Raw genomic sequence first — 13,586 nt, 5'->3', positions numbered from 1 at the left:
TGCTGCTCCACCCCACCTCACCCCGGGCACCTAGGAATGAGTACAGTTCCTTCTGCCATGCAGAGGACTTCAGTGGAAATATTGAGAAGTGGGATCTCAAACAGACAATTGCTCTTTCCAACATTTCAAGCAAGTTACATATTTTGTTACGTTTGGATTATCAGTTAAATATAAAAAGAAAGAACAAGAGAAAAACATTCCTAAAGTAACACACAAGCTTGTTTCCTTACTCTATCTTCTGTAGAAACAACACATTTTAACTGTCTGTGGCTGCCAACTGCAGCCCTACTCATCTAGATCAAAAGGAGTTCAAGGTATGAATCTTTTCCATCTGTTTTAGGGTGGGCAATTTTGTCAGTTTGTAACTTGCTTAGAGCAGATTGGAGATGAATTAGCAACTGTATTGAAAAGAAGTTCTCATAATTCCTGAATAAATTAATAATTAATCTAAATAGTTAGAACCATGGATCTCTGCTGAAGAAAAGACTGGATGACTTTGTTTTAGAAATTGCAGAGAGTTTGCAAATTGTATAAAGAGGTTCTGCAAGACTCCAGTTGGAAAGATTTGAGGCTGGGACTGTCTTGAACTAACATGTTGAAAGAAAAGAAAATGAAAACGATGCCCTAAATGGAGGTCCAGAGAATTGCACCCTGCTGCCTACTTTGCCATAAGCTAGCTGTCATTTAACTTGCTGAACCTCAGTTTCTTTAGCTGAAACCTGAAAATATTTGCCAACAGAATTTTCCAGCACATTCTATCCCTAATGTTTTTGATTGGGAGGGGTTTGGAGTCAGACAGGATCAAACCCTGGCCCCTATGTTTTCCTTTCAAACCTGATTTTTTTTTTATTGGTTGTTCAAAACATTACAGAGCTCATGACATATCATCTTCCATACATTTGATTCAAGTGGGTTATGAACTCCCATTTTTTACCCCAAATACAAGTTGCAGAATCACATCGGTTACACATCCACATTTTTACATAATACCATATTAGTGACTGTTGTATTCTGCTACCTTTCCTATCCCCTACTATCCCCCCTCCCCTTCCCTCTCATCTTCCCTCTCTACCCCGTCTGCTGTTGTTTAATTCTATCCCTTGTTTTTTTTTCCCCTTTCCCCTCACAAACTCTTATATGTAATTTTGTGTAACAATGAGGGTCTCCTTCCATTTCCATAGTTTCCCTTCTCTCTCCCTTTCTCTCCCGCCACTCCTCTCTGTTTAATGTTAATCTTTTCCTCATGCTCTTCTTCCCTGTTCTGATCTTAGTTGCTCTCTTTATATCAAAGAAGACATTTGGCATTTGTTTTTTAAGGATTAGCTAGCTTCACTTAGCATAATCTGCTCTAATGCCATCCATTTCCCTGCAAAATCCATGATTTTGTCATTTTTTAGTGCTGCATAATACTCCATTGTGTATAAATGCCACAGTTTTTTAATCCATTCATCTATTGAAGGGCATCCAGGTTGATTCCAAAGTCTAGCTATTGTGAATTGTGCTGCTATGATCATTGATGTGGCAGTATCCCTATAGTATGCTCTTTTAAGGTCCTCAGGGAATAGACCCAGAAGGGCGATAGCTGGGTCAAATGGTGGTTCCATTCCCAGCTTTCCTAGGAATCTCCATACTGCTTTCCATATTGGCCGCACCAATTTGCAGTTCCACCAGCAATGTACAAGTGTACCCTTTTCCCCACATCCTCGCCAGCACTTATTGTTGCTTGACTTCATAATGGCTGCCAATCTTACTGGAGTGAGATGGTATCTTAGGGTGGTTTTGATTTGCATTTCTCTGACTGTTAGAGATGGTGAGCATTTTTTCATGTACTTATTGATTGATTGTATGTCCTCCTCTGAGAAGTGTCTGTTCAGGTCCTTGGCCCATTTGTTGATAGGGTTGTTTGTTATCTTATTGTTTAATTTTTTGAGTTCTTTGTATATTCTGGATATTAGGGCTCTATCTGAAGTGTGAGGAGTAAAAATTTGTTCCCAGGATGTAGGTTCCCTATTTACCTCTCTTATTGTTTCTCTTGCTGAGAAAAAACCTTTTAGTTTAAGTAAGTCCCATTTGTTTATTCTTGTATTTAACTCTTGGGCTATGGGCGTCCTATTAAGGAATTTGGAGCTCTACCCCACAATGTGTAGATCGGAGCCAACTTTTTCTTCTATCAGGTGCAGAGTCTCTGATTTGATATCTAGCTCCTTGATCCATTTTGAATTAACTTCAAACCTGATTTAAACTATTTTAGGACTCCGTTTCTTCTCATGCGAAATGGGGATGAAAATGGAACTTTCTTCATGATGTTTTTGTGAGTAATTTAATAAATTTAATGAAAAAAAATAAAATGCTCTGTCTGGCACACAGTAGCATTCAAAGTGTGCAAGCTGTTATCATCATTAGAATTTAAGAAATCTTAATATGTCATCTGCTTCTCATAGTAAAGAGGGGAAAATTCTATAAAGAGGTATAGGAATAATTGTTGATTTGGTAAAAAAATACATAGTTTCTATTATACACTCTCACAGAATTATAGTTCCTGCTTATATCTATTAAATGGAATAAGAGTACCATACGAGGACTTAACTAAGACATGTTTTTTCTAATTGATGATCTCTTTCAAATCAGTTAATTTAAGTAATTCATTCCCATACTACTGTCTTGATATCTTCTGAAGATCTAATATCTACTAATGAAAATGACAGATACTCTCAACTGGGCTTTTGCTAATGGTCAACTTCTTTAGATCTTCTGAGTTTTAATTGCTGTGAGATTACACTCTCATTACAGCATCTTGACACTTAGTATGTACTATTTCAAAGTATAACACTTCATTCAGTCTAATTCATTTGATACCATTATTATCCATTCAAGACTTCTATAGAGAGTTGTACGGATATGTGTCTTATTTCTCTCATCAACAAATGAAGATTTCATCACAGAATATTGGACGTTTCCTTTTTTCTTTTTTGATACTGGGGATTTTACCAGTGGCACTCTACCTCTGAGCTACATCCCCAACACTTTTTCAAATTTCATTTTGAGGTAGGGTCTTCCAGGCTAGCCTTCACTTGAGATCCTCCTGCTTTAGTCTCCTGAATGGCTAAAATTACAGGCATGAACCATATGCCAGTCTATTGGGAAGTTCTAAAAAACAAAAAGTCTTTTCAAAAAGGCTGGCAAACAGGCACATACAAACCTAAGTTCAGAATGAAAGACACAATTGAGAGACATATTAAAACTCACAGTTCTTCTAAAATGTGACCCTCATGAGTGGTATTTCACACATAGTAGGTCCACAATAACAAACTACTAATAGAACCAATATGGTAAGGGAGAGACACATATTTCTAAAAGAAGTACCAAATCAAAAGGCTAAAGAAGTGGTAGCTGGAAGATATTAAAAAAAAGACTAATAAAAATTAATGCACATAAAGATTCGAAAAAAGTGAATTGGGGGCTGATAATTATTGATAGGGAGACAGAAAGAACACTGAGACATTTTGAGCAAATGTGTGGTATGAAACTTCACACACAAGAAGAGCCTTAAGACCCTCAGTCAATCTGAAAGGGATTCTTTAATATTAATAAATTCACAAATGTAGTAATTAAAAGGAGGAAGCAATTCTTATTTTAAGAAACATAAAAGAGCTCATCAGAGAGGAAGGCAGGGGATTTATTTTCCCACAATTTCTTTTGTACTGCTTGAACTTTTACCATGCATGAGAATTTATTTTCCTTTTATTTTTCACTTTCCTTTCCTTTCTTATCTTACTTTCTTTTTAGTTATTTTTAAAACTAAAAATCAGATTAGCTAGCTGCTAATAAAAACAGATTTAAAAAAAAAACATAAAAAGATTTTCTGGCTATTGCCGTTCTAGTTAACTGATTTCCTTAAACACATACATTTCCTTTGATAAACTTAGAAAATAATAAATTGGGTGAAGTCTGTCATAAATGTTCCAAAACTGAATTCAAATTAGTTTCTTTCACAAAAGAACTGACATGATAGGTTAGGAAAAAAAATAATAACATTGGTGCCTTACTGCAAGAGTTTGAGCCAACTTCTTAGGAATTTGGTGAGTGAAAAGTTAGACCAATTATAAGATTGTGGATTCCCAAATCTGTGCTTAAAATAAATAGGAGGACTTGAAGAAATCATGGAAAGCTATTATATTTACAGTTATAGTTTATAACAGAGCAAGATACAGACTGAAATTGGCCAAAGGGGTAAGGGAAGAATCTAGGGAAGTACCAATATCGAGCTTCCATTGTCTTCTTGCCATCCTATGAGGCCATGTCACTTTCATGGCATTGACGTGTGACAATACACACAGATAATTGACCCTAAGGGTACTTCTCCCAAACTTTAATATTCTCTGTTTTTATTGGAGCTCAATTACATAGTAGGATTGCTTGATTTTTCATATGGTGGATCCAGTCTGCAGGCTAATCGATATTATGCATCTCAAAGCTCCCAGCCTAAGTCATTTGTCCTCAAATCACAGTTACAATAAAAAATAAAATTAAACACAAAATATAAAACTACTTCATGATGCCTTAATTGCACTACAAATAAAATTTAGTAGTAGCTTTCTTTCTACAGGCTTTCATTAAAAAAAAAAAAAAAAAAAAAAAAAAAAACCTCAAAGAAATTTACCACCAAAAAAAGAAGAATGATAAAGGTATAATATAGTACAAACATATTTTAAAATGCAGAAATTATTTTAAATCAATTATCTATGGTACCTTGCCAGTCTTACAATGGAGTGTTAATGTTTAATGTTAATTAATAAATAAAAATTGTTAATAAAATGTATTATGACATGATATAAAATAAGAAAAATTATTTTTATATCTAGTACAGTACACTTAAGGTCCAAAGAAAAACTAATGTAAATGTTTAGGACATAACAAATTTGGCATAGACACAATTTGAATATCTGTCCCCTCCAAAAAGAATGTTGAAATTTAATTGCCACTATAACAGTACTAAGAGGTGAGGCCCTTAAGAGGTAATTAAGCCATATGGTGAGGCTGGGTGAGACTGAAACTGTTAAAAAAAAAAAAAAAAAGGGGATTTTGACCCCTTCTATATTTCTCTTGCCTTTCTTCCCTTCACCATGAGATGATGCAGCAAGAAGAACTTCATTTGAAGATAGCACATTAATTCTGGCCTTTTTAGTCTCCAGAACTGTGAAGAAATACATTTCTTTCCTTAATAAATTACCCAATCTCAGATACTTAAGCTATATCACACAACTGGGCTAAGATAAGCACCTACCATATCTTCTAAATTTACCAGGAGGCTAACTTTGACTATACACACTCCTTTTTCCTTAAAAATTTAAAGCCACCTTTAGACCTTCAGACTTGTATAGGACATATGAATTTAGCATTACTATGGTTTGAATGTTTGACCCCTCCAAAATCATGTTGAAATTGAATTGCCATTTTAACAGTACTAAGAGGTGAGACCCTGAAGAGGTGATTAATATTCCCAGCAATATCTTCCTTTTTGTTAAGTATGCTAGAAGAGGTTTCTTATGCTGGCAATCAGGGTCCTGACTAAAACAGTTTCTGTATCAGTGCTGGCATATTTGGTTGAGGACCTGTCAATTTGACTAATGCAATTTTTACATGCACTACACAAGAACCTCAATTCTGTAAGAGATCTATCAAGTATATGACAACATGGTCAGTTAATTTTAAATATAGTTGGGGAGACAGAAATCACAAAAGAGAAATGATTACAGAACTATGCATAACTGAACACCAAGGGAAAAAATATTCATTTTTCTGTGCAATAACAGGTCTGGAAAGGAGAGAACAAAATAGAACGTCAGAGACTTTCTTGAAGAACTGCAGGATTGAATATAGAACAAAATCTCAACAAATGGTCCCTGTAGTAAGGAGTGTAAGTTCATAAAAGTCAATAAAGAAACATACCAGTACATTCACTTAAACAAGAGTAATAAAATCCCACAATGAACAGCTTTGGACAGATTTTGATGTGAGAAGAATCAAGATTTTTGCTGATAAAATATACATTAGTAATGGAGTCAGCAGAACTTGAGTTTGTGAAAACAAGTTCCACACAAATAGTCCTACCTCTGCTCATAATCAGACACACCTTGTTCACAAGGCTCCGCCCATTCTTCAGAAACTAGATGCGTTCCAGCAAGATAAGCATAGAAAAGTTACAGTACAGGTCCACAGGAATAGAAGATGGAAGAGAGGACCTACAAGAGAAAAGCGAGAGTGAGAGGCTTGTCAAATATAAGGAAGAAAAAAGAGTTACAAGAAGCACAACAAAGGTTTAGAAAAGTAGTATTTCAAAGATTTCAGAACTGAGATATTTGCCACTGATGTAAAATACCAAGTAAAAAGTAATAACCAATGAAAACAATATTTCTGTGAACAACTACTTCTTGATTTTTTAAAGTAAGCCAGGTCCCTTAATTTTCCAAGTGGTTTTGTTTGTTTGTTTTAAGGTTCTTTTTAGACATACATCTCTCTGACTTCAGAATTTTAGATATGGCTTTGACAGGAGTGAGCCACATACTGAGGCATCAATCTACAGAGGTTAAAAACAGGACGATTCATGTAGGGAGACTAAGAAAGTTTTACTTACCACACTTCCTCTAGAGTTAAGTAATTGAATATAGTTCTAAAAACATGCATTGATAAGTAGGGTGTTGTAGTCAGCTTTTTCACCTCTCTGAACAAAATACCTGACAGGAACAATTAGAGGAGGAAAAATTTATTTGGCGGCTTACAATTTCAGAGGTCTCAGTCCACAGACATTTGGCTTCATTCCTTGGGGCCTAAGGTGAGGTAGAACATCGTTGCAGAAGTATGCGGCAATGGAAAGCAGCTCAGGATGTGATGATCAGGAAGCAGAGAGCTTCTCCACTCATTCACTCACCATGTATAAAATCTACATGCCAAAGGTACACCCCAGTGAACCACCTCCAGCAGCCACACCTTACTTGGCTACAGTTACCATCCAGTTAATCCCTATCAGGGGATTAATGCACACATCAGGTTAATGTTCATAACCCAATCATTTCACCACTTTTTGTGTTGTCTCACACATGAGCTTTTGGGGGGCACCTAATGTCTACACCATTCCATAAGGTGGTTATAATTTATCATTCAAATTGGTGAAGCCAGATTTAAAGTTAGGTAGTCAGTGTAGTTAGATAAATCGGGTCTAATATTGAGTGAAATCTAAAATGGAGACCATTCTGAGAATGACTCAGGGAAAACACAGGACAACTCATGGAAGTCCCGAAAAGGCCCTAGGCCAAAGTCCACCTCAAAGAAATGTTAATGAACAGCCCCCAGCAAAAAGGTGCTGACTCAGAAGTCCTTCCTGACCAGATTACTTCTTTGGCCCACCTGTGTCCCACCCCTCGGTCCTTCCCACCTACATTCCATCACTGAAAGAACTATAAAAAGGGGAGACAACATCCCTTCCACGGATTCCACCTCTTGGGTCCCCTTCTTCCTCCGGGAGAAGTCTTTTCTGCTGTCCTTTAATAAACTTCTAATTTCTACTCTGACCTTGCCTCGGCGTGCTTCTTTGGTGTTATTCTTCAACATTGGGGAAGCAAGGACTCGTCACCGGTCAACAGCGGTATCATTGGGACTCTTTTGAGAGTTATGAGGGGTGTTGCTAATAATTGTGTTTAGACAAGGCACAAACCACACAGATATATAGCTACTTAATTAACAAGCCTCTCAAGAAATGTAGGGGAATAAAAGCCCTTTATCGTATTCCCCCAAGAATAAAAGTAGTTAGAGCAGGTTTTGTTGTTATTTTTTTCTCCTCTTAAGCTGAATATCAGGATACTCTGAGGCCAGTGCTGCCCAGAACAATTGCGAGTGAGAAGAAAAAAAAAAAGAAGAAAGAAAGAAACAAAACAGCTCTTCTCTTGTAGCCAGTGCTCTCATCCAGCCTGATTCCTGCAGCCTGCTCTGTCTAAACAGGTTGAACATATATTTTAAGAGTATGAATCTTGGAGGGACACCAAAAAATTGTTAGTTTGAATTTACAATATCAAAAATATACAGTGACTACTTAGGAGGAGTTCTAGAAACACTAGAGACTCTTTTCTCTAAATTTCCTATCTGCCTAACTGAGCTTTCCTTTTCCTCACAAATATAGCATTTTTCCCCTGAAAACCTTCCTCAGAAAGATTTTATCAGAAGTGTCACACCCTTCTTTCATTAGGATCCCTAAATCCTAAAGCTACAGAAGAAAGCCCCTTATATATGCAGAGCTCTCCCAAGCAAGGAGCCTCCTGGAGATTCTTTATGTTAACAAAAGGCAGCCTTTGATGGCTATCTGGTTCAAACAGTCAGCAAACAGGGAGGGAACAGGACAGATGTAGGGAGTGGGCAGCTGAACCACCCAGTTTGATTCCATTTAGCCCCTGATACCAGGTAATTTCCAAAGCACAACTGGAGTTGTTCATTCTAGATTTAGCCAGAGACAAAGACATTACGTGTGGAAACATGTAATTCACCCCACAGAAAGAGGCCCTAAAGGTCAATTCCACAGCCAAAGAAATTTGTGAAGAGAAGGCAGAAAACCCTCTGGGATCTAAAGCAAGGAAGAGATCACCCTGTGATAAAGAGATTAAGATGTGATGAGATTTGGGATTCTCATCTGTCCCCTGTGAAGAGCAAGGCAAATGAGTTGTAATAGGAGGGTGCTTGACCATTAGGGTGGTGAGCACCTGAACAGTAAGCAAAAAGCCTGCTCCCAAGTGCTCCCAATAGGAAGAAGGCACCTGACAGGGGTGCACCAGGAGCCTTCAATTTCACTAACTAATAGCTATAGAAAATCCAAGTCAGGAATCATAGAGGTCGGGTTGCTGACTTGTGCCCTCCCTCAGTGAAGGCTCTGGGCAATTTTACCATCCAGCTGTTCTGTTTTTCAAAACTAAAGTAATTGGAATTGAACTCCAGAGCTTTGCTAAAACCCTAGCAATTAACAGTGCGGTTTCCCAAATTGCACTGTAATGGGAAAGTGTCCATCAATCAACCCAGTGAAATAACACATTTTCTCACCAGATGTGAGATTTAATATCTTCATAACTCCCTGGATTTACCACTTATGAATTGTCAGCCTTGCCTCAAGCTCTGAGAATTAATGGACTACATCCCTGCTATGCAAGGATGGTTTACAGTTGTAAAATATCCCCACCTTCATTTTAGATATATGTACCAAAATGTTCTTCGAAAGATATAATCAGAAAACATGCTAGATGGAAAAATTTCAATTGTATTTACTATGTTATGTATTATCATTGTCTAGGTAAATATAGTTCCCAGCATCTTAGCATGGAACATTTTTTTTTCAACAGGAATAACCAGTTTATCACTAGCAGTGAACAATAAATTACAGTGTGAAGATGCAACAACTCTAAGTTTTACACTTCAGGATATCCTCTGCAATTTTCTGGACAAAGTATGAAAATATCCTAAGTTTCTAATTCTGTATCTATATACAAGTTTCACTGTTCATCTTGGATTAAGAAAAGAATTCAAAGAATCCCAAATATGTTCATTCTGTCACTACAGTTATCAGGTACATCAGTTCTCATTTTAATGTTCACTCCAATCTCAAACATATGAGCCATAGCCAGTATGAAGTTGCCTCCTGACAACAGCCCAGATAGTTCTCCTGCTGCCAGGACTACAAACTTTGCAGGTTTGGAGCCTGGCTTCCACCCGTGGGGAGGGAATATTGTGTCAGTGAAGATCACTCCACAGGCCTCAGAAGCCCAAGGGTACAAAGAGGAGAGGCCAGAAAAAATTGTAGGAGATTTGGGCATGGAGTTTCTGATGGCATTTAGACAAGGTTCCCCAAAGGACATTATGTCTTAAGATTATCTTCACATCACAAGCGAATGTGTTATCAGACCTTGAGATCATCCAAATTATTATAGTTGGTTATTTCAGAAAAAAAAAATGTCAAAGAACTTCAGCACTATAAGAAAACTTAGAGATCATCTATTTCATTTCCTGATTTCATAATTTCATAAAATATTCAACAAAAACTGTCAATCACACTACTGCTTCATCTGATACAACTCATTTGGCATAGCACATGTTATCTGAAATAGTCTGTCATTCATTCTCAACTGGTACCAATTAATTCTCCATGCCCATTAATATGGCTGTAGGAGATGACACTTTGAGATGAAGGGTAAAAGAGTACATTAGAGGACACAAAGAGATCACCTTGTCTACACAATAAAGAAATTTGATACATCTCTGTCTGATTTGCTATATTAAAGATTAAACTGGCAAAGCAATAATTATGTATTACAAAGAAGTTCAAAGCCCATAACACCAGGCTGATAAAATATAATTGAGAATGGTAAAATCAATTCAAATGATTACTCGAATCCCCAACAACAGAGAAATAAATTACTATTTAATAAGTAGTGTTGGGCCAATCAGTATAGAAAAATTACCTTAGAGTCATTTCTTATACCACATACTATACTGAATTACAGAAGAGTCAGAGTTAAACATTTTATTGAAAACTAGAGGTAAAAAGAGCAGTTCCTCTCCAGCAGTGGCAAAGAGATACATTCCTAATACCAAAGAAGTAGAGTATAGGAGGATTTCATCAGAGGCAAGATGGGAAAGCACAGTTGTGTACAACTAAAACTTCCATGTAACAAAAAGAAAGCAACCTGATACAACAATGTAATAAATATGTCTGAAAAAGATACACATGTATATATGCAAACACATACATTTTTGCCTCCCATTTCTGTAACTTTATGTTCTCTGTCCTGGAGGTCTTCCTTCCAGAGGGAAGAATGCTTCCATGAGAACACACAAAAGTGATCCTGTTGACCTGGAAGGTAGGACTGCACCAGGCCACTTTGGGCTCCTTGCGCCTGGATCAAGAGGCAAAGAAGTGAGTTTTGGTGTTGACAGGGGTGAGGGATCTTGACTACCAAAGGATTACCAATTAGACTACTACTTCACAATGGGGGTCCAGAAGACTGTGTCTGGAATACAGGAGCTTTCTTAGAACAACTCTTAGTATTATTGTGCTCTATGATAACAATGGAAAATTAAAACAACTCAATCAATGCAGAACTAACAATAGCTAAGACCGTTCAGGAATGACGGTTTAGATCACTCTACCAGGGTGCTTGTTGAAGGCAAAAGGAACACAGCATGGGTATTAGAAGATGGTAGTTACAAATACAGAAACAAGAATTTTCATGTGTATTTATTTCTTCTTTATTTGCTATGACCATGATTTGTTACATATATATTTTTTTCTTTATTTCTTTATTCTCTTATTGCGTGACATGTGATTTATTTCCATGTCATGGAATTTAGCATTACTAAGTTTTTAGAAAAAATGAAGGAGAAGAATAAACTTCATTAGGGACTTTCTTTTGAAAAAGAGATCAGCATGTTTTAGGTTGTAGGGAGAATAGTTATTTCACATTGTGCACAATTAGGGCCTTGTTATTGTCATTATTTGGGGATCAGTATGTCTTAAAGAGATGTGCATGGGTGCATAGTTGACAAATTAATTTTATGTGTCAATTTGGACATAGAGTGCTCAGATTAAACCTTATTTATGGATATGTCTGAAGAGTGTTTCTGGATGAGATTAGCATTCAAATTGTTGGGCTCAGTGAAGTCAACTCTCCTCCCTGGAAGTGGGTGGCATCATCCAACTCCCTAACACCCTAAATAGAATCAAAGGCAGAGGAAGAAGTCATTCAGCCCTCTCTGCCTGCAGGCTTGCACTCCAACATTTCATCTCATTTTCTCTGGCCTCTGACTGGGATTTTCACCTCTGGCTCCTCTAGTTCTCCACAGGCAGACTTGGATTGGAACTATATCACCACCTTTTTTAGGCCTTCAATTTCCAGTCAGCAGACTCCCTGATTTCTCAAGCCCCCATAATCACATGAGCCAATTCCTTATAATATATCTCCTTCTATGTTAATCCTGTTGATTCTGTTTCTTTGGAGAACATGAATGATACACACTCTTACTGATATGGTAGATAAAATGCAAAATGGTAAGGCGTGATGTGGAACTTTGGGGAGGTAGAATACAAACCTAAAATGTCACCAACTGCAGGACTGCTTTAGGGTTGGCCACTAAACTGTGCACTTTATATTTATTTATTCATTTACACATATAACTTTCTTAGTGACACAAAAAATTATCTGTTTTGCTAACAGGATGGTTGGGAGTCAGAAAGGTTATTTTGCCTACACAATATTACAAAACACTTGGAATATATTGCAGATTCTTAAAAGTTGTTTGATTTCATACAAAACCTGGATTTCTAGTCTCCATAAACATGGAAGGTTCCATACTAACAATGGGTCTTCATTTTTACAAAGCAACAAGCAGGCCTAAATGAGCAACCACTTCCTGTTGTCACACACCTGATCAACTACACTCAATCATCTTAAAGTGTGGAGAACTTATGTAGGATGTGAGTTTGGGATCTATCATTTATATATTGTTGAAACCGTTAAACAGTTTTTGTTCTTCTTAAACAGAAGTTTGGAAATATTTAGCAAGAATGAAAAAGTTATTAATGTTTGGGGACTTTATTTCAAAGAAAACCAACATTTACCCCTTCATCTCCAGCACCTCTCCCCACCCAAAAAATATTCACCCATAGTAGACAAAAAGGCAGGGGAAATCTAAACACCTAACAGTATATGGATACCTAGGTAACTGAAGACATAGTAACAGGAGAAATTTCCATGTAGCTATAATCAGTGAAGGTATACAATGAATGAGTGTGCAAAAGTCATATGATATAAGAAAAGTCATATCAAATAACACCAACTGTTTAAAGATCTAGGGCTTTACACCAACACTGATCCAAAGTGAATGTGCAATGGAGTTAAGCTTTGCATTTATTAAATACCTTTCATATAAAAGTGTTTACAATCATAACAAAAATTTCTAAAAGGAGATACCTGTGCAGCTACTTGTGTTCTTTTATGGGGTTGACCCATAAAATTCTTTTTATAAAAGCTGGTTTTGACTATGAATTTTTTCTTTTTGTACCAGGGATTGAACCCAGAAGTCCTACATACATCTTAAAAAAAAAAAAATTGAAATAGGGTCTTGCTAAGTTGCTTAGGGCCTCATTAAGTTGCTGAGGCCGGTTTTAAACTTTCCATCCTCCTGCCTCAGCCTTCCAAACCATTAGGATTACAGGAATATACTACCACCCACAACCTTGACTATGCAATTATTGAAACACCTATTTCTGAATCTATATTAGGTCCCTATTTTGCTTTTCCCATATTTCCAGACTCTGAGGATCAAGAACTTTCTATATCAAATAAAATCTTTTTAGTTCATTGAAAATGTATTTTTTCAAGTTCTTAATATTTGAAAGGGTGGAACAACTGATTAGACAAATTCTAATATTCTATGTCCCTACAAATTAGGGAGGTAGGATTGTGTACATAAAGTGGGTAAAGACAAAAGCTTTGGAATAAGCCACACCTGGTTTAAATCTTACCTAGAAATCTAAGCCATTAGCCTTTCTGATT

General features: G+C 36.7%; 1 protein-coding gene across 9 annotated transcripts in view; it reads right to left on the bottom strand.

Annotated features, from left to right (window-relative positions):
• The window catches only part of LOC124078218 (multiple epidermal growth factor-like domains protein 6), a 623,764-nt gene that overhangs the window by 327,880 nt on the left and 282,298 nt on the right, over positions 1–13,586 (bottom strand). For 7 of the 9 annotated variants that reach the window (XM_058572254.1, XM_058572255.1, XM_058572251.1 and 4 more), the window contains one exon: positions 6,112–6,242. In XM_058572254.1, coding sequence (XP_058428237.1) covers positions 6,112–6,121 — 10 coding nt within the window. In that variant the 5' untranslated portion in view covers positions 6,122–6,242. The remainder of the gene's footprint in view (positions 1–6,111; positions 6,243–13,586) is intronic. The other 2 variants (XM_058572261.1, XM_058572262.1) reach the window with 1 other exon arrangement.

Source organism: Marmota monax, unplaced genomic scaffold (genome assembly GCF_021218885.2).
Source record: "Marmota monax isolate L192 unplaced genomic scaffold, Marmota_monax_Labrador192_F-V1.1 WCK01_AAM20220418_F8-fsc00110, whole genome shotgun sequence".
In the NCBI taxonomy this organism is placed as follows: Eukaryota; Metazoa; Chordata; class Mammalia; order Rodentia; family Sciuridae; genus Marmota; species Marmota monax.
The sequence above is the reverse complement of the archived record's forward strand: the minus strand, read 5'-3'. Positions and strand labels throughout refer to the sequence as shown.